This window comes from Salvelinus fontinalis, chromosome 1 (genome assembly GCF_029448725.1).
Source record: "Salvelinus fontinalis isolate EN_2023a chromosome 1, ASM2944872v1, whole genome shotgun sequence".
NCBI classification, from domain to species: domain Eukaryota; kingdom Metazoa; phylum Chordata; class Actinopteri; order Salmoniformes; family Salmonidae; genus Salvelinus; species Salvelinus fontinalis.
The window spans coordinates 28163808-28186307 of record NC_074665.1 but is presented as its reverse complement, the minus strand read 5'-3'; the positions used below and the strand labels follow the sequence as shown (position 1 = coordinate 28186307).

Genomic DNA, 22500 nt, shown 5'->3' with positions numbered 1-22500 from the left:
ACCAGGACTCAAGTCACTGTATAGTAGAGACGGTACATTTGGAATCTCTCTCTTTCTGTTAGCTAGTCCACTGTAATAGCCAGTCCTACCTGTAGTAACAGACTACCGTGATGCAGATGAGAGTGCAGCAGCACACAGTCATTGATATAAGGAAAGCCAACCAATGGGCACTGCCAAAGTAGGAACCTGCAAAACAAAACAATTTGAGTACCCAAATACAATTTCCGACGCAGACAAACTAGTATAAGAATACCATAGTGGAGCAGCTACAAAGAGGTAAACACCAACAGTAGAGTAACAGTTGGCCCGGAGCCTCACCAGTGTCCATTGGGGGAGGTAATGTGGGCTGCAGGTCCCGATTACAGAAGTCTGTATCGCAGCATTCGATCGTTCGCCTTGTCTGAGCCCTGGGCGAATCCTGAAACAATGTTTGTTGGCATAACAAGGGTTATTTAGAATGATTAAACAAGAACAAAATATGAATATTAGCTATAGACTCAGTGACCAGTTTATTAGTTAACGTCTCGCCTACAGACAGTCAAGTGATAGTGGCTTGCTATTTCAAGCAGGCAGAAAGGCGTCAAGGGATTCTGTTACTGTTCCATTGAATGTTAGAGCGTGGTATGACTGGCGGTGCCAGGCGCGCCGGATCTCAGTATCTCAGAAACGGCCACCATCCTGGGCTTTTCACGCACAACAGTGTCTAGGTTTTACCAAGAATGGTGTGACTATTTTTTTTAAATGACATCCAGTCAGTGGCAGTCCTGTGGGCGAAAACAGCTCGTTGACGAGAGAGGTTGAAGTAGATTGGCAAGAATCGTGCAAGCTAACAGGCATGTCACGAACAGAAAAATAATGGCGCAGTACAACAACTCGTCGATCCTTGTCATGGATGGGCTATTGCAGTAGACAACCAACACCGGGTTCCACTCCTATCAGCTAAAAACGAGAAGAAGCTGCTCTAGCGGGCTCGCAATCACCAACCCTGGACAATTGCGTAGTGGAAAAACATTGCTTGGTCCGACGAATCCCGTTTCCTGTTACTTCATACTGATGGCAGAGTCAGGATTTGGCATAAGCAGCATGAGTCCATGGACCCATCCTGCCTGGTGTCAACGGTACAGGATGATGGCGGTGGTGTGGAGAATGTTCTCCTGGCACACGTTCAGTCCCTTGATACCAATTGAGCAGTGATTGGACGCCATGCCCCGAATAATTCAGGCTGTTATGGAAGCAGTGTCCAACCCGGTACTAAACTTGCTACTGAGTGTACATATACGTTCAATAATTACATTCATGTAACATAACATAATTGACATCCATGTGTCCTTGTCTTGTCCTGCTCCCTCCATACAGACATGCTTACCTTGCATTGAAAATGTGAGCCTTCATACTTCATGCAGCCAGAGGTCAGAATAGCTTCTCCATTCTCGTCCTCCTCGATGATGGCAAAACACTGGCCATTCGTCCTACAATATACACATTCAATGACTACAGTTCCAAAACACACTTAGGTTAGCGCTTTGACCAAACCTGCCATTCATTGACATTCATCACAGACCCAAAAGTCAGATTTGGAACAAACATCTAAATGAAAGATTCTGGTAATTTTGAATACTTATAGCAAAAAGCTCTGAAAGTTGCTCTCACGAACCAAAAGCGGTTCCATAAAATTCGAGCACTGGTAAACACTAACATTTCCTAGTGCGCTATTGTTCAGATGTTGCCCTACCGGAGTTGCACAGTAATAGCGTCACTGCTATTAGCTTCACGACATACTATGGAACACCATTTGGGTCTTTGCGTGTCAAAAACGATAAACGTCCAATAACACTAATTTGACACATCAAATAACACAGTTCTATTATAGAATGTTATGTGTTCTGAATTTGCATGTGCAAGCCAAGCGCCACTGTCAACGCTGTACAAAAAAGTCTGCAAACAAGCAAACACCAGCCACAATCGATATGTTTACAATACCACATTGGTAATAAAGCAGTATGTGTTCGACTGCAACTTTTGCGGTAGCTAGCTAGCTAGCTAGCCTTAGCTTGGTACCTAGCTAGCACCAATACAACCAGCCTGAAAACAATGACCAGTAGAAACTGCAGCCATTTTCACTATTCTTAGCTATGATTTAGGAATCCTTGCGAGTAAGTATTAGCTAGGTAGCCACTTGTTGATTGCCTATTGAAATTGAGCTTCAGTTCATAACAATAAATATCTAGCCAGTTACTTAACCCTGTTGCCCAAAGCTAACGTTATAAGCAGCCAGCTAGCTTCATCTGGCTAGTGAGGCTCGACCTGACCGGGTTATGTGTGTTGTGAAGCTAGCCACATTAAGGATTAGGCACAATAGTGGAATTTGCCATTTGCCTTCAAAATAAAAGTACCTCTTTCAAAGTGATGCAGAAGGGTACAAATCGGTCGAATCATGCCATATTTAGACTAGATGTTAAACAAGGTTGGAATGTGAAGCAATGGAATTGGGTATCAGTCTACTCAGTGACACCCACAAAACACAACTGTGAAGAGTTTACGCAAATATTAGCGTTGTAGCTCTTATCACAGGTCTGTGTCAGCTTGTTGTGTGTATTGACATTCATATTGCACTGTACAGCTTTACTTAAAGATTGGGGATCAATGAAATGGGGTAACAGTTTACTCAATACCCAATATATTTTTTCCCAACATCCTCCTCAGAGTTATCAGACTCCAAAACATCCAGGCAGTATTCATTTTCCTCTGGAATACTTTTCAATACACATAGGTTGACAATAAATGTGGCTCAAATCACAGTTGTTTCAGAGTCCCGCAATAAGAGCTACGAAGCTAATGTTCACTGGGTGTCACTGAAAAGACTGATACCTATGGATTGTGGATCAATGACATGGGGTAAGGCTGTACAGTGAAATAAGTATGTCCCCAAAGCAATTCTAAAGTATAATGCATCCTGTGTGATTTCAACAGATTTGTCAAATTAACAAATGATTGTCTTTTGTTGATTTTATATAACATTCCAACCTTCCAAATAGTGTTATTTGACGTGCATCTTTTTTGACAAGCAAAGACCCAAACGGCGTTCCAAAGAAATCCTGGTTGAGAATGAAATGACTGAACAAACGAACAACGAAACAGCACAGCAAGTGAAAGAAAACGTTTTTGATGATGCTTTACTGGTAATGGGGCCATACGTAAATGCCAACAAAACTACTTTTTGATCAGTGTGGTGTGTGTGTAACCTTTATTTAACTAGGCAAGTCAGTTAAGAACAAATTCTTATTTACAATGACGGCCTACCCCGGCCAAACAGGGACGACGCTGGGCCAATTGTGCGCCGCCCCATGGGACTCCCAATCACAGCTGTGATACAGCCTGGATTCGAACCAGGGACTGTAGTGACGCCTCTTGCACTGAGATGTAGTGCCTTAGGCCGCTGCGTCCATGTATTAACTATTTAATTGTACTAGAATGCTTAAAAGGCCACAAAAATTTTAAATATCGGTTATTGGCATCGAGTTTCTTGTCAAGGTAAATATTGGATATTGGCACCGGCCAAAAATATTTCGGTGCGTCACTAGCAGGAGGTTTAAAAAAGTATACTTAGTAGTCGCCAAAGTTTCGGAGCATGTCTTTAAGGATTTGGCCTTTGGGAAAGTACAGTGTATAACGAGGTGGTTGGTCACTCACTCGCAGGTGTTATTTTTGTGGTCCTCTGGACAGTGGCCCGAGCAGTAGCAGCTCAGAAAGCGGGCGGCGTCCTCTGGGGCCACCGTGGGCCCGTCTCCGGGCTTCCTGGACTCGTGCTTGTGTCCGGTGCCATGGAGCATGTGGTCTGGATTCTGACCAGCTGGATGGACGGATTGAGGAGAGACAGAAAGGGAGGAGAAGAGACAGGGTGAGAGAGAAAAACAGTTGTGTTTTATAATGACAGTAAAAATATCACAATCCATCATTCTTTCCTTCCTTCTGTTTTTACTGCACGCATCACCGTTGTCTGGCATACAGAACATATAAATACACTGTGTGAAATGACTTATTCCACCACCTAACACATCTGGTTTAAAGAGTTACAGTAGTCAAATACTAGGCTATGTAATCAGAGTAAACACAATAGCCTTAAGGTTATTTCTAAATCTGCTGTCCCACCCTCTATTAGTTTCTATCTGAGAGCGGTCTGCTCTGGTCCTGATTGGGAACTCATCTGATGAACCTGATCCATATAAGGCTAGAGGGCTATTTATACTCCGTACTAGTGTCCAGCCAGGGCCATCAACACGGGTGAGTGTAAGCAGAGCAGACCAGAGTATAAAAGGGCCAAGGCAACCGCTGTTGTTCTCTCAGCACAACTTTAGCACCGTTGCCAATCTGATTGCAATTACATATGAAATTGAAAACAGTGTGGTTTTACTGGCGGAAAAATCTAATATTCATGCAGGCTATGTTGTTGTGGTTCTTAATAATGGCAAGGTTTAGTACACAGCAAACGTTCACGGCTAAACTCAGTTTACGGTGGTTAAAGTAGTCGAGCGCTCACTGCCAGCACTCTGTATTAACAGCGTCTAGAAAAGGGCATCGGCAACAAATCTACAGACACATATTAAGGAGCCAGTCAGAGCCATTAAGATTTGATACATGGCACCATGGATACAAGGTCAGGAACGCTAATTTTAGGTTAAGTATCTTATGTTGTATTAAATGTGTATGAGCTCACTGTGTTAATCCTCCTATTAGTCTGATACTCCTGCCACCTCTCCTCATGCCCTTTCTCCAGATCCCTTTTCCTCTCTCTCCCCTTCTTTTTTTTTTTTTTTAACTTAACCTTTATTTAACTAGGCAAGTCAGTTAAGAACAAATTCTTATTTACAATGACGGCCCAGGAACAGTGCCTTGACTGCCTTGATCAGGGGCAGAAAGACAGATTTTTACCTTGTCAGCTCGGGGATTCAATCTAGCAACCTTCCAGTTACTAGTCCAACGCTATAACCACTAGGCTACCTGCCGCCCCGATGCCCTCCTGTCCCACTTTTCTTGTCATTTCACCTCTTGCCCTCTTTTTTCCAGTCCTACTGCATGTTGTTCTTCTCTTCCTTCTCTGTCCATATCCCGCTCTTCTTGACTTCCACCTTTTCCTAACCCCTCCTGTCTCTTCCACCCCCCACCCACCCACCAATTTCTCTGCCTCCTATTTATTTTCCTAGCCTCCTTGTCCTTTCACCTCTGTCTTTTTCCCCAGTTGCCTCCCTCCCCCATGCTGCTCAGGAGAGTGAACCTGGGCTGTGGGCCCCGTGAGCACAAAGAACAAAGTGATGTCTGTGTGCGGTGCTTGGCGCGGCTGCGGGCACTTCCTCTGGAGCATGACGTGACTCGAGCCTGCTCGAGTTCAGACATGTCTGCAGAGGGGCCAATCACCTGCAAAACCTACACTTTGAAACGTCTCGGTAGCAGGACAGCAACACGGCAGGCAGTTTTTCTCTCTCACTGCTGCTGTTGTCTCCATCGCCGCATTCCTTTCCTAGACCCCATTAACTGGCTTCAGAGTTGTTGTTCTAGTCTTTCTCAGGGTTATTTCCCTCGTTTTACAACCAAGTGTCCTGGAGGTTCAAAATTCAGGCTGCATTCTGAGTAATTCCATTGGTAAATGACCATTAAAAAGGAAAGTGGAGCGATACAATAGCTTCTTCTGGGCTTCGGTTCCTTTTTACAGTTCATTTGTACACTGATCGCGTACATAGACACTCACTGGCATACTAGCCTAACTACAGAAATAGACTACTACTACTACTACTACAAATGCTTCACTTTAGGTACTGTACTTCAGCCAAGAGAATTTCCAAGAAATGTAATTGAAACCCCAGAGGGTGGCAGGTAAAAAACCTGCCAGACATAACTTGGTTTTGGGATCCTAAACTAAAACGATTGCGAAACACTTCTACAAACACATAACAGCTGTATCGAAAATGGGGGAAAAAACACCCATTAGATACTCTATATTATTTCACTTCAACAACTAAAGCAAAGCTGATCACAACTTTCTTCACTAAGATGTTGTGTGCATAGAGAAGGGAGACAACTAGGCAAGTGACTCACTACAGTCCTCATTAATGTGTCAAGGGCATATTTCACGAGGACAGATTTATGAAGCCCGAGTGAGAGGGGAAATCAGTGTGGCAGAGGTTGTGAGCTCATAGCTGTATCGTTAGAGCTGGGGTCCTAGGGCATAGAACAAACCATAATGTGTTGTACAAACAAAGGTGGTGGGTGCTACCGGTTACGGCAGCACCACCCTGAAAATAATTAAGTGCTAATGGAAACCTGAGCAGTCCTACAGTGAGATAGCAGAGCTGGCCTCGGAAAGCTGGGAACCAGGGGCTTTGAAGTCTACCTTCTATCAGTGAAGGGGGAAAACGACACACAGATTACAGGACTCCAGAGTTCCGACATTTTCCTGGGTGGTGGGAATAGACTCAGTCTCGCGGTTTCTTCGCTCTACATCCGTCACAAACACGGTCTCTCTCACACACACACCCAAAGAAATAAAACTCTGAAAAGGAGGCAGATAGTCTAGACATCTTGCCATTGATATTACACACAGGAGATTTAAATCAAAATCATACCAGAAATTGTTCCGCTAATAAACTACACCTAAGTGGTGGCATGGCCCAGGGCCCAGTTTGAGCTGGGCTGTCCCATGGCGATGTCAGAGCTGTGTAGGGAGGCAGTGTGGAAACTTATAAACACACAGCAGACTGGAACCGGATCAAACGGGTCAGGCCTCAAATAAAAACCAGAGAGCTATGGGTAGATGGCTCTTTCTCCCTCCCACACTCTCAGCTCCTTCGCTCTCCCTCTGGGAGCTGTGCCTGGTCTAGACTGGCTTAAGTCATGTTTGAGTGATGGGGGGCGATTCAGGAGGCTCCGGACGCTTTGATGAGGTGATGAAAGCCTCTGATAGTCCACATAAAACTGACACGTTTTTACTGGGGGCTGTGAGGACTTTTAAGGCCTCTCTCCATCTCACTGGAGTCTACAGAGAAAGCCATGTTGACAATACAAGATTTAAAGTTCAACATCAATCCCCCCCAAAGAGCCTCAAAGCACGTTTTGTTCCTATATGGCCTCGCTAGTGAAAACACGGAGTACCTCTCCCCCTCGACAAGGAGGCCTGTGATTGGCTGGGGAGCAGTGGCTGTCAGTGAGGCTGGAAATGGCTGCTGCTCTCTCTAACTCTGCCTCCACATGTGTGCTTAATTCTGCCGCCAGTCACGGCGGAGTCTGAGGTCTGGCAGAGCACGCCCAGTAATGAGCCTCTCCATCTCCAGTCAGCCACATGCTGCACTCTTAAAGGGCCAGCACACTCCGACTAACGAGGCACTCCATCTACAGGCAATGTAATGCATGGCTCTTAAAGGGCCAGCAGCAGAATGTTTTTTTTTGTCAGGTCCAGCCTTAAGAGTGCCGCTCCATGATCTAAACAGTGTTCTGAACTGGTTGTTCTACCAACAGGGGCCACTGTGGAGGTGAGGCGAGTAATGTGGAGGTGAGGCGACTAACCTGTACCCCGCACATTGACTCGGTAACCGATACCTCCTGTATATAGTCTTTGTTATTTTGTGTTTACATTTTTTTTTAACTTAAGAAAATATTTACAAAACAAACTAAACACTGCATCGTTGGTTAAAGGCTTGTAAGTAAGCATTTCACTGTATTCGGACCATGTGACACACAAATTGATCATCCTCTTTTACCACTTCCCCAAATCTTTCCCAAACATACATGTTTTGGCCATTCATTCTCTCTTTTTCCCCCTCTCCATTTCGTACCTTTTCTCTTATTGAATTAAACTCCAACATTGTCCTTTTTGCCTCCGTATCGGCGTTAACTTTTCCTGCTCTTCCCAAAAGCATTTGGTTTGTAGGCTATTCGGCACACATACAGGTAGGCCCTAAAGCCTAAGGCTTACACACTAATGCCAGATAAACTAAAATAATGAAAGAAAAAAAAGCCTATAGATTTAAACTGCACAAGAATTATACATTTTTAAAAAGGCATCGTTTTCTCTTTATTCATCCTGCTCGACACCCACCACCCACACAATATTTCATGACCTTAAACCAGCCCCACAGATATAACCCCGCGGGACTGTGGGTTATGAGTCAACCTGCGCATCACTACTCTGCATAAACACAGTAACTAAAATATGCCCTCCACTAAAATCTCAGGCGGGAGAAAATGTGAGAGAGACAAATAGATGAGAGAAAAATTATACATCAGTTCACAGCAACTAACCCCAGAGACTATCAATGTCACCTTTCTCTCGAACCTTGGGAATGAATCTGGACGGGGAGAGAGCTGCCTGAAATTAAATTACAGCTCGAGGTGGGTGAGTCGGCAAAAATAGTATGGAGGTATTAGCTGACAATTATATAAATCATAGAACAAGTGAGACACCCAATTTGATGGCTCCCCTTTCGACTCCATCATCACTTTCACAGTAGCAAAGGACAGACATGTATACCTCTCACGTTGTTCTCAGGTTTGTGATGCTGACAATAGAAAAATGACAGGTGTTACCGTAACCTCTTCACCACAGTACATTTCAACACCACAACTCTATTACATTTTGTTCATATTAATCACTACACGGCTTTTGTCCAAAATGTAGGGGGGGGGACCCATCTTTCCATCCATCTGTTCTTTGAGTGCTATTGGAGAACTTCCTGAGAAGTTTATGCAACAACCCTTGTTACCCAGCAACAGTTGAGTACCTTGAAAAATATTTAACAAGTTGCTACAACCTCACACTCATTAAAACTCCGCACACATGGAAAACAACAGAAAATAAAACTAGACCTATAAAACATGCACCTTCTCCCCTTGGTGAGACAACAATGGAATTCTAATTGGTTTGTTGACACCTTTGGAACCAAAAAAAGTGAGTCTGAAAAGAGCATTCATAAGTCCCTGCCCCCTCTCTCCGTAACGCTTGGCATATGCCAGACCCCACACTCCCTCGCTTATCAGCTAGTGTGGTGTAAAAAAATAGAAAAGCGGTAGGAAAAAAAAAACTCTTGTAGGATTTAATTATTTCCGGAGAACAATGAATGTTTGGAGTGGTTTTTGCCCTGTAACGACTGACAGTACTATAGAGGAAACGGTTAATGTGCAAAAAGGAACCCAGAGCGCCAACAATCAGTTCAACAGCTTCCTGTAGTGAGGGGGGTGGGTTCTCCGGCAAGTCACTACTGTCGATGACTAAGCTGCAAAGGAGGAAGGAAGGAGAAAGTCTAACCTGTCCCAGTGGGTACAGAGGCACTGTTTCACTGTACAGTATGCCTGGGACAAGGTAGACAAGGGCGACAGAGTCAACAGAGACTAATTAACAAAATAGCGTGGGCTCTGTGATAACAAAACACGGTCATAAATTCACAACTGATTCAGAGCTACGCTCTCTGAGACTAATCATCATACCTAACACTTGGACCAGCCTCACCTTCCTCTTATCAGCTCGCTTGTGTGTGTATGTGTGTGTGTGTGTGTGTGTGTGTGTGTGTGTGTGTGTGTGTGTGTGTGTGTGTGTGTGTGTATATATATATACGCTCGCTCAAAGGCTCTGCTTTCAGAGTAATCAACTCCTGATATTTGCCTTCACATAGGTGACCTTTTACGAGCCTGAGAGCTGCATCTTTATGGCCATGGTTGGCTTTTATGGCTGCTGGGTGAGTCACTGTGGAGGCCCAGCTGGGAAGGCAGTATGAGAGCAACAGTAGGAGCAGCTAGGGGAGCAGAGAGAGGCCCTTTTATGAGGCCCCGGCACATTAAGATAGCGCCATATCCTTCCGACATCATATCCTTCCGACATCAAACACGGCAGTACAAAACCAGCGTGATGCTCGAGTCTTCCGTGACTAAATTGTTTTTGTGATCGGAGCATATTCAGTGTCTTTTGGACACACGGACACACATTTGGAACGTGTAGGCCTAATTTTCCAATTTAAGTGCAAAATAAGGCAGAAAGCAACCCCACAGTGCTGTGATGATCTATCCGCTGTATCCTGGGAACATCACATGACATTCAACATGTTCTAATCTCATTGAGAACAGGGCATTTTCCAAGTGGCGGGTACCATTCATTCCTCATGGGTGTTTCTGCACGTTATGGTAAACATGGTATTGAGAGAAGGGACTGCGAGTTGCGCCTATGGTGTTTGGTCCCAATGGTTAGGTCCCCTAATTAGAATATAAAACAGAACATTGTCATAGCCATATTACCCTGTTCGGACCACCTGGGGGGGTTACAGTAATATTCTTTAACTAGGTAGCTTAGGCCATGCATTTCTAAAGGCCCTGCATTTGCCGCTAATTCACTCTAATCGCGGCCATTACAATGGCTTAAGATACTGATCTCTCCATAGTGGGGAGTGGGGGACCATGGGTCACATGAAGGGGTAGCTTAAAGGCTGAAAAATCAAACTACTCGTGCTAATTTAGTTTAACAATGTTCATCAAGCACCTCTTCCAAATGGAATTGACAGATGAGTGTTTTAACAGTACCCACATTAAAAGTTGCTTTCTGAAGTTAGTCTTGTCTTGGATTCATAAAGGAGATCAAATTGGAAATTGCTGGACTGATTGGGTTAAATTGTTACTATTCAGTATTAATCATACGAGAACAATGGGAAAATTGGACACCTATTTATAATAAATATAAAATAATTGCCCTTTTAAAAACAGAGATTACGTTATAAATTCTCAAAGAGGACTGCCAGGTCATTGAACCTTGCACAGAAACAAGTAAACTTTCCACCAAAACAGCATATTAGAGCAGGGCTATTCAACTGGCGGCATGTGGACCAGATCCGGCCCGTTTATTAATTTATAATGGCCCTTTGATAAATGATGAACATTAAAAGATGCACTATGCAGAAACAAAACAAGCAAGTATAATTTAGAGAATCATTGTACCATCTAAACAGTGAAATATATTTCCAATAACCGAAACTATTGTATTTTCAGCTGGTGTACAAAACCGAAAGTAAGACGCACAAACGGGAAACACAGAAATATCTCTCATAGAACAGATCTACCGATTCTTAGACTTGCTTTCAATGACTGACAGATCTATAACTCCCATTTCTATGTGAAATTGGTCTGGTCACCCAAATAGTTACATATTGCAGCTTTAATGAAATATCTGTAAAAATTTGGCGCCAAAATATGAAGATCAGTGCCAAAATGACCAGCAATATTGTCTCTAGTGTGCCTAGCAGTTTTTAGTGTTTTTTTTAGTACCTATGTGGCATGTTGCAAATGTTTTCATCATTTCAATTTGGCTCTAGTGTTTGAGCGGTTTAAACTACAAAAGATTATGACCCAACACGTACGTCCCTTCTGTTTTCCTCTGAGGAAGGACTGGTTAGAAGAAAGTTGGACAAAAAAATGAATTGAATTCAAAAGCATACTTCCTTCAGACTGGAATTTGGCATTACCTGATTTGACATATCTTTGCATTATTTATTTAGATGATTCGTATTTAGATTAATTTAAAATGACCAAAATTAAAGAAGCGTTTAACTTTTTAGGGATAGGGGGCAGCATTTTCACTTTGAATGAATAGCGTGCCCAAAGTGAACTGCATCCTACTCTATCCCAGATGCTAATATATGCAGATTATTATTACTATTGGATAGAAAACACTCAGAAGTTTCTAAAACTGTTTGAATCATGTCTGTGAGTATAACAGAACTCATATAGCAGGCAAAAACTCAAACAGGAAGTGGGAATTCTAAGGCTGGACGATTTTCAACTCATCGCCTATTGAAATCCCTGTGGGATATGGATCCATTTGCCCTTCCTACGCCTTCCACTAGATGTCAACAGTCTGTAGAACGTTGAATGAATCTTCTACTGCGATGTTAAGCCGGATGGGGGCTGTTTGGCTCAGTGGTCTGGCAGAGAGCCAGGTCCTGGTCACGCGCATTCCAAATGATATCGACTTGCGTTCCATTATTTCTAAAGACACAAAGGAATTCTCTGGTTGGAACGTTATTGAAAATTTATGATAACAACATCCTGAAGATTGATTCTATAGTTAGTTTGACAGGTTTATTCGACCTGTAATATAACTTTTTGAAGTTCTCGTCCGACGTTCGCCTGGACCTGCACGAGCGTTTGGATGTGTATACTAAACGCGCTAACAAAAGTAGCTACTTGGACATAAATAATGGACATTATCGAACAAAACAACAATTTATTGTAGAACTAGGATTCCTGGGTGTGCATTCTGATGAAGATCAAAGGGAATATTTATCATGTCATTTCGTATTTCTGTTGACTCCAACATGGCGGAGAAATGTTGTTTATATCTGAGCGCCGTCTCAGATTATTGCATGGTGTGCTTTTTCCGTAAAGTTTTTTTTAAATCTGACACAGCGGTTGCATTAAGAACAAGTGTATCTTTAATTCTATGTAAAACATGTATCTTTCATCAAAGTCTATGATGAGTATTTCTGTTATTTGATGTGGCTCTCTGCAATTTCTCCGGATATTTTGGAGGCATTCCTGAACATGGCGCCAATATAAACTGAGATTTTTGGATATAAATATGCACATTATCGAACAAAACATACATGTATTGTGTAACATGATGTCCTATGAGTGTCATCTGATGAAGATCATCAAAGGTTAGTGATTAATTGTATCTCTATTTCTGCTTTTTGTGACTCCTATCTTTGGCTGGGAAAATGGCTGTGTTTTTTGGACTTAGCGGAGATCTTTTTTTTCTCCTCAATTTTTTCTCCAATTTTTTTTACATTTTAAATTCGTACGATGGGTAGATTAACAAGATGTTCATCTTTCATTTGCTGTATTGGACTTGTTAATGTGTGAAAGTTACATATTTCAAAAAAATATTTTTGAATTTCCCGCGCTGCCTTTTCAGCGGAATGTTGTCGAGAGGTTCCGCTAGCGGAACGTGTGTCCTAGAATTAAATAGCTGTTTTGAAATTAATAGTTTCACAGTTTTGGGTTGCACCTCGACTCACGTTGGTTGAGCACCCTCCACTTCTTTCCTAATTCATTTTAGCAACATTTCATTTTAAGAAAAGTGCTTTACTGGTGTGTGTGCAGTGCTTTTTTTATACAGTTCTTCTGAAGAATAATCGCATGTAGAAAATTTCTGGCACCTATGCAATTAACATTTAAATGTACACCCTTTAAGAATATAGTTAAATAGCCCTGTATTAGAGTGTCTATCCAACTAAAGAGATTAGGAGCTACAGACAGAGTTGTGTGAGTTTGGGTGCAGTGGGACAACAGAGGACTACAATAACAGAGGAGCCAGTCTTACTTTGAATACCTTCAGCTCTGATCACCAGTTGGATGCAGAATCCCACCACGGAAATGTAAGAGGTCAACCCTGTCATCCTGGCACAGTGACTTGTGGAGACTTGACTGGGCTGGACTGCTCTCTGTGGGAGCTTGTTGGTCACCTCTGTAGGCTCTGAGGGTGGGCCTAGTCCTGTCCCTTCCTGGTTCAGCACAGGTTGAAGAGGTGCAGAGTAGTTTTCCCCCGTTGGGGGGAGTGGAGGTACGGGTGAATATGTATGGGGCAGGGAGAGAGGAGGGAGGATGGCACAAAAAAAATCAAATCTTCTTTCTCACAAGCTCCCTCGGTCCAAAACCCTGGAAAATCAGAGAGAAAAGGAAAATACTGTTATAGGAAGTACAGTGTAATCACACAATTCTAGAACACTTGATCATAATTTTATAGCCTGGTTTTCCTCACGCGTGTCACTGCAGAGAGTGGCGTGGCATGCCCTCACAGCAATGTCATGATCAAGTTTAGAGAGGGCAGCGGGTTTGACACCGACAGCCGACCCCTATTCGTCTTTGTGAGCCCTCGGCTGCACGTTATCAGATTTGCTGAGCAATTTAGCACAACTCGGGAGGAAACATACAGGACTGCGGTGGATAGAGAATAATGGTCGGTGGGGGCATCATTGCTCCCCTCAAACCGCACTGAGAAGAGCGACAGCATCAAGAGGGTAACATTACTCCCAACCAACAAATGGATTTTCCACTGGAGACGTTCATGCCTCTAATCCTCCCAGTCAAGTAAAAGCAGAGTTTAAAAGGGACAAAATGGCATACTAATCAAATAAGGGAGATACAGAGCACATCTTATTTAATCTAAAGACGGGTTACCGTGCCAGAAAAGAATCATGCAGCAGCGACTTCCCAACCGATTACATATCAGCTCCTTCGGCCACAAACAGAACACAGAAAAGCCACATATTTGATACTGGATGCAAGTAATAGGTATTGTAGAAAAGGTACACTGCTGTCCACTCATTTAACTAAGCAGATTGCTTCCAATGTGATTGAAATGTGATTGAAATCATGGCATCGTATGTCTGATGCAGAGGGTGCTGGAGAGGGGTAAATGGTGAGAAGGGTCTGAGGCTGATGTGTGACCCTGCTGACTCCTAACCGTACGCTTGGTTGATCAGAGGAGGACAATGCCAATGGGGCAAGGCAGGGCTCTCGGTCGCTCTAACCTCTAACGAACACGTGGGGTGACAACCAGCCTTGGACGATAACCCTCAAGAACCCAAAACTGCACTCTTTCATCCATTCTCCCCTTTTTGTTTTCCTTCCATTAGCGTGTGTGCTGTCCATCTTTGCCCTCTTGTTTTTTGCAGGCTTGACCTCGCAAATCCCGGTCAGGCTGGCGCTACTCTTGAATGGCCAAACATTCCCAAATTATTTGTTCAAGGATGTTCCGCAATTACCCGTGTTGGCCTCGCCCAGCGTTAATAACGAGATGTGTCTGTTCCCTTGTAGGCATGTGCGTCTCGCTGCAATTAGCGGCGCTGAGAAGGGGCCGTTCGAAGGGGGGGACAAATTAGCGGCGGAGCGGGCCGGTGTCTGTCACTTTTGATTTGCCCGAGGGGGACAAAGAGCCCCGACCTGTGCTCCACTTTTCACACATCCCTGACTGGGTAATGAGGGAACAAAGAAGGGCTCCTCGAGGCTGGGGTACAAGAGAGCCAACCAAGGTGTGTGCTCTGTGTGTGTGCGCGCATTACGTGAGGGATCGAGTGGGATAGATAGAATGGAAAAAAGGGAGAAGGAACAACTTAAGGGATGATGGTCAGGATGACAACTGTAGCAAGCAGTTCGTATCTCTTCGAGTGACTAAGAGTTTAACAATTATTTCAATAACCGGTGTGCAGACCAATACTGAGACAAATCAAGGGTAGAACTTTAAAGGGATTGCCTAATAAAACGTATAAGCAAACACATTGCATTAGCCCAAATGACAAAACCCTGCAATGCAGTTATAATACAAACAAACAATCTCAGCCCTGGGAGAGGAGTTGCTACCCCTATCAGGTGGAGGCAAGATGAGGCATGCAGGAGAAAAGCCTGTTGTGAGCCCCCAAGCCAGGAAGCTGTCCCAATCACCCCTGACACGTACACTTCCCTTCCCAAACAAGAGATGAACAGGGCGCACACACACACACACACACACACACACACACACACACACACACACAAACAGCTGGGGCTGCTGATTGACATGGAGACGCACTATCAGTTACCCGTTCAAAAACAGCAGCTAGAAACTAGAGTAGCTGGCAGCTTTTCTCTAAGATTAACACAAGCCAACAAACAGAGGAAAACTGACTAGTAAATCAACAAGGGCATAGACTACAGTTAAATAAGATACTTTTGTATGAATATGGCATGTTATACAATGGTCCAGACACCTTTTTTGTGAGTTCACATGTTTGAGAAATTTACCCAAAACAGCAAATCAATTACTCGTCCTCATTGTGTAGTACGGGGGCACCGAAAAACCTGAACAAAGCCTCCAAAAACACCCAAATGCGTCCTTTCAGAAACAGCAAAACTATCAGTATAGTGACGCAGGTCTTTAGATGTTGCACACATGAAATGGTCATTCCGAACTTCAGCTGCAATGTTATATTCCCTATTGCGCGACATGAGACGTTTCCCCTATCCAGCGGTTCCATTATCCTTGTAGCCTGCTGCTACATGGAACTGCCAAAATAAAGGAAACACCAACATAAAGCATCTTTGGGCGTTGGGCCATCACGAGCCGCCAGAATAGCTTCAATGCGCCTTGGCGTAGATTCTACAAGTGCCTGGAACTTCCTGTGGAAGCACCCCATGCTTTCAATATACTTTGTATCCCTTGTTTACTCAGGTATTTCCTGTAAATTTGGCAGTTAAACATAAAATGGACAGAGAGGTATCACTTGAGTCGCAACAAAATGGAATATAACATTGCGGCTAAAGTTTGGAATGACCATTTCATGTGTACAACATCTAAAAACTTGCGTCGCCGTATTCGGGTGTTTTTGGAGCCTTTGTTCGTGTTCAGGGCCCCCATACTACACAACGAGAACGAAAAAGTGATTCGCTGCTTGGGGTCATTTTCAAAAAACATTTGAAATTACAAAAAAAGGTGCCTGGACCCTTCTATAACATGCCGTTTCCATCAAAAATAGAGATTTGGTTGTATAAAAAAAAAAAAAAAAACATTGTCTAAGACAGGCCGCAAGTAAAACTATTTTTAAAAAGCACCTACAATCAAAGGAGAATGAGTTCAACATTGAGGTACTAAAAGAGTGGGCTTGGCAGGCTGAAGAGTTTGTTGTCCTGTAGTCTCGGTAACTTTCCCTGCAGAGTACAGACATCCTAGGCTAGCACCACCTGTACTCTTATACATGGTTTAGGACTCAGCAAGGTCTTGTTGTGACTTGTCAGAGGCAGAGCTAGCAGACTATCAGTACAAAACAAATCCCCTTTTGTCTGGCTGAGAGCACAAGAGTCTGGGTTGATGTGGTGAAGCATAATTAACATAACATATGTTTACCTGGTATTACTTATTTTACCCTCACACCTCAATTGTGGCCATCCAGGTAAAGCACCTTCCCCTAAAGAAACACTACTACCAAGAGCTACTGAAACGTGCAGACCTATAGGTAGTTGGAAGATTGCGTCACCACAGTCTTCAACCTTTTTGGGAGAGCTAGCCCTGTGCTCACTCCATTCCCACAGATGATGAAAGGGGGCATTGTCATGTGATGGTGGTGCCACCTGTATAGAATAATAACCCTTACACCGAACCACTGATGGTCAACTCCTTGGGAAAGGAATTCTGGGTCGCACCACTCAATGAATGCCAGGAAATTCAATGGGCTGGAAATCCAAGGAGCGGCTACAGGCTGGACAACATTTAGAAAACGCTCCTAATAGGTCTTTAAATCCCTTCTGGAGACTGACATGAACTGATAAGAATCACTCCATTAGGTCAGAAACAACAATGGCCCTATTACAACTATGAGAGAGGAAGGCCAGTCTGATGAGCAGAGGGGCAAAAGAGATTTTACCATTCGTTGTGGCTGGTAACGCAACATTCTTGGTCAGCAGCTGAAATTTACCATAAATATCATGTTAGCCACTAAGCACCTTTTCCTCTAAAACACAACACAATACTGAATAATGAAACAACCCACAAGCATTTGCAGACAATGAAATGTTTTATTTTCTTGTCCATACACATTAAATTAGCTCATCAAGGACAACCACCACCCGAGCCATTGCCTGTTCACCCCGCTATCATCCAGAAGGCGAGATCAGTACAGGTGCATCAAAGCTGGAACCGAGAGACAGAAAAACAGCTTCTATCTCAAGGCCATCAGACTGTTAAAAAGACATCACTAGCACAGAGAGGCTGCTGCCTACATACAGATTTGAAATCATTGGCCACTATTATAATGTTTACATATCTTGCATTACTTATCTCATATGTACAGTTGAAGTCGGAAGTTTACATACACTTAGGTTGGAGTCATTAAAACTTGTTTTTCAACCACTCCACAAATTTCTTGTAAAGAAATTAGTTTTGGCAAGTCGGTTAGGACATGTACTTTGTGCATGACAAGTAATTTCTCCAACAATTGTTTACAGACAGATTATTTCACTTATAATTCACTGTATCACAATTCCACTGGGTCAGAAGTTTACATACACTAAGTTGACTGTGCCTTTGACAGCTCGGAAATTCCAGAAAATTATGTCATGGCTTTAGAAGCTTCTGATGGGCTGATTGACATCATTTGAGTCAATTGGAGGTGGACCTGTGGATGTATTTCAATGATGTATTGCTTGATATCATGGGAAAATCAAAAGAAATCAGCCAAGACCTCAGAAAAATAATTGTAAGCATCCACAAGTCTGGTTCATCCTTGGGAGCAATTTCCAAACGCCTGAAGGTATCACGTTCATCTGTACAAACAATAGTACGCAAGTATAAACACCATGGGACAACGCAGCCGCCATACCGCTCAGGAAGGAGACACCTTCTGTCTCCTAGAGATGAGCGTACTTTGGTACAAAAAATGTAAATCAATCCCAGAACAACAGTTGTGAAGATGCTGGAGGAAACAGGTACAAAAGTATCTATATCCACAGTAAAACGAGTCCTATATCGGCATAACCTGAAAAGCCGTTCAGCAAGGAAGAAGCCACTGCTCCAAAACCTCTATAAAAAAGCCAGACTACGGTTTGCAACTGCACATGGGGACAAAGATCGTACTTTTTGGAGAAATGTCCTCTGGGCTGTTGAAATAAAAATAGAACTGTTTGGCCATAATGACCATCATTATGTTAGGAGGAAAAAGGGGGAGGCTTGCAAGCCGATGAACACCATCCCAACCGTGAAGCACGGGGTGGCAGCATCATGTTGTGGGGGTGCTTTGCTGCAGGAGAGACTGGTGCACTTCACAAAATAGATGGCATCACGAGGAGAGAAAATAATGTGGATATATTGAAGCAACATCTCAAGACATCAGTCAGGAAGTTAAAGCTTGGTCGCAAATGGGTCTTCCAAATGGACAATGACCCCAAGCATACGTCCAAAGTTGTGGCAAAATGGCTTAAGGACAACAAAGTCAAGGTATTGGAGTGATCATCACAAAGCCCTGACCTCAATCCCATAGAAAAATGGTGTGCAGAACTGAAAAGGCTGGTGCGAGCAACGAGGCCTACAAACCTGACTCAGTTACACCAGCTCTGACAGGAGGAATGGGCCAAAATTCACCCAACTTATTCTGGGAAGCTTGTGGAAGGCTACCCAAAACATTTGACCAAAGTTAAACAATTTAAAAGGCAACGCTACCAAATACTCATTGAGTATATGTAAACGTCTGACCCACTGGGAATGTGATTAAAGAAATTAAAGCTGAAATAAATCACTCTGCTATTATTCTGACATTTCACATTCTTAAAATATAGTGGTGATCCTAACTGATTTAAGACAGGGAATTTTTACTAGGATTAAAATGTCAGGAATTGTGGAAAACTGAGTTTAAATGGCTAAGTTGTATGTAAACTTCAACTGTATATACTGTATTCAATTCTATCTATTGCATCTTAGCCTATGCTGCTCTGAATTGCTCATCCACATATTTATAATTCTCATTCCTTTCCTTAGATTTGTGTGTATTAGGTATTTTTAATGAAATTGTTAGATATTGCTGCACTTTCGGAACTAGAAGCACAAGCATTTCGCTACGCTCGCAATAACATCTGCTAAACACGTGTATGTGACCAATAAAAATAGATAATACACAGCTAACCCCTGCTAGCCAAGTAACATGCTTCATGATCAAGTAATGTTAGCATATCAATATTGAGTGTTTACCCCTCCCATACGAATATAACATGTACAGTAACGTTATCATACAGTGTCATTCATATAATATAGGCTACACAGCTAGGTAACGTTAGCAAGCGAGCTAGCAAGCCCAACAAAATCATTTCTGTCACGTTTAGCTTTACCATTGCTAGATAGGCACTATAAGGCTTACCGTAAAATTTCAAATAAACACCTCGGAAATTAATTGCTTAAATCACTGAACACAACAGGCGCTTAAATAAGCTAATATTGTCTCTAATATTAGAGACAGGCTTCTATGAGCCAGGCGTCCATTTCCTCCATTGTTTAATTCCAGTATTTTAGTAAAATTCTTAATTTCCTGCACTGTGTTATCATGTATACACCAGGTCACATTTATTTTGTCTTGGTATGCCTCTATTTCAACAAAAAACTTTTCCTTGACAATAATTATTCTCCTCTGACTGTACATTTTCATCGGTTCTTATTTTGACGATTTCTAGGGGTCTCGAAGTTGACTGTTTTTGTGTTTGCCCGTTACCTAGCAGTTCTCAGCTGTTAGCAGCCAATGGCTAGCAGTTTCTTTCTGGCAATAAAAACAGATGATTGCCATTACTGAATTTTTTTATGTAACAAATCAAACATGAAACCTCAAACAAAATCATGGTAACCTCAAACAATTCATTTAGAAATATTTTTTAAATATTTTATTTGCTGAAATGTGTGCAATTGCATGGCTATTAAGAGGGACTGGCGCATATTTGAGGCTGAATAATTTAAGTTTTACACTACACTAGCTACAGTATTAAAGTTACTTTAGAATAAACCAGGCTTAACTTTATCAATATCATGGAAGTCATGAGTTAAACACAAATTGTGACATAAAACGTTGATAATTCCCTGGGGAATTGCTTCTTGCCTGGATCTCGGTGGCAGCTCAGTGTAGTCAAGCAAATGAAAAGTTAGTTGAGATTTAAAGCTACGATGACAATTTCAGAATGTAACTGGCTGTTACAACAATTTCAGGTAAAAACGCAATAAAACAGGTTAAAAAAAAAGTTGAAAAATTTCTGTACTTTTCAGCTGTTTCAAAAACATTGCTATGCTATTACAATTTTTAGTGTAAGAGTGTTGGCTCAACAAGACATTTCTGTTTATACTGCCTTGTTTAGATGGGAGCAACTGGTAAGCGAGTGTCTTGCGCTCCGGAGGTTGCGGTCGAGATGTGACAAGTACGCTAGTTTACATTCCATTATGTAGCCGAGGGTATTTTTGCGAAAAGTCTAGTAAATGTGGAAATCCTGATGGAAATTAAAGAAATTGCCGTCGTTCCGGAACACAGGACGGTGCTTATTCTCAGGACAAGAACATCTAGAAACTGTCTAACCTGAGGTGAATTTGAAGTGATAGTGCACTCCCAAAGTATGAAACTCACTGACACATTTTGATTTTCCGACTGAACAATCCCTTAAAGCTGAACATGGCCGTATGGTAGGGCCAGAGTCAGGAATGATCTTGGTATGTCCAACCCTTGCCAAATGTATACAATTTTACAAATGGCAATCTCAGGATTCTCTTTCATGTCAGCATATGAATCCACTCCACTCGAACTGAGACCTGGTATAGAAACAACAGATGCTGCACCCCCACTTCCTCATATAGTAATAGCTCTGTAAAATGAGCCTGGAGCTGCATGCCTCCTCTGTGCTTGGGGGGGGGGGGGGGGTCACAGACATCAATAATCCAACTCTAATGCCTCTCCGCTTCCTCCTCTGGAAAGCTGCAGGGGAGACCAGACATCAATAACCAACCTTAATGCATCTGCACTTCCCGTTCTGGAAGAAAGCAATCTAAATGAAAAAAAAGCTGCCTGATTGACTTCAATGCTTACTTTCCATCTCCTAAGCTTGAAGAATAAATGGACTAATATTGGGCGTTTTAGTGGAGGGTAATAAGGTAGACTTGAGCAATACGGTCCTGGTGAATGGACAACAGACACAAGCGGGTGTAAATGAGAAACTAAACTAAATGAGAAACAACTAAACACTCTTGCTACATCTCTCACACAGCCTTGGAAAGAGCTCTTCACTACAGCCATGCTGCTATGTCATTTGTCTCCTCTCACCCCCCCACTTTGGCCCAGATCCCTGGCCTCTCCTGGGGCCCCTCCATGCAGGCAGCCCTCTCCTTGCTGCAGGCAGCCTTCTCCCAGTGTCAGCGCCCTGCCCACATGCCTTTCAAGGCCTGCTAGACTGCAGGGCAGACTTTCTGGCTCCACTGCCATTGTTTGCTTGGCTGATTTGCACCTCATCCAGGGAGTGGATTAGCATAAGAATACCCATCCACACTGAGCTGCAGCCTTTTCCTCCTTATCCATGACTTAATTCTTCATCCTCTTCCTCATTTTTCTTCTCCACAGTCTCCAGCATCTCTCCCTTCCTCATCGACAAATTTCAGAAGACAGTGCGTGAGTCCCTATTGGTAGGGAGATTCACTTCCGTGAGTAGGAGAAACAAAAGTTAATTTGAAGGGCAAAATAACACCTGCCACTGCTCAAATACATCTAAAACCCCACAGTGTATATAAGTATTAGATTAATATTCGCCTAGGACTTTTGAACCGGTTTACACCTTAAACCTAAAACAGCTAAAAAGATAGTTCAAACATCTCTGTTGCTCAAACAGAGTGTGTGAGGTAGGGTAAGTGTTTTATCATGACAGTGTCACTAGGGAAACACTTTGCCTAACCTATGTGTCAGAAAGCATACATTGTTACCATACACATGACAA

General features: G+C 42.8%; 1 protein-coding gene across 2 annotated transcripts in view; it reads right to left on the bottom strand.

The window, feature by feature from the left end:
- The window catches only part of LOC129851966 (bone morphogenetic protein receptor type-1A-like), a 53348-nt gene that overhangs the window by 5925 nt on the left and 24923 nt on the right, over window positions 1-22500 (bottom strand). The window contains exons 3-7 of one of the 2 annotated variants that reach the window (XM_055918236.1): window positions 13349-13683; window positions 3691-3850; window positions 1367-1469; window positions 319-418; window positions 90-186 (exon numbers count right to left, since the gene is read on the bottom strand). In XM_055918236.1, coding sequence (XP_055774211.1) covers window positions 90-186; window positions 319-418; window positions 1367-1469; window positions 3691-3850; window positions 13349-13424 — 536 coding nt within the window. In that variant the 5' untranslated portion in view covers window positions 13425-13683. The remainder of the gene's footprint in view (window positions 1-89; window positions 187-318; window positions 419-1366; window positions 1470-3690; window positions 3851-13348; window positions 13684-22500) is intronic. The other variant, XM_055918237.1, reaches the window with a different exon arrangement.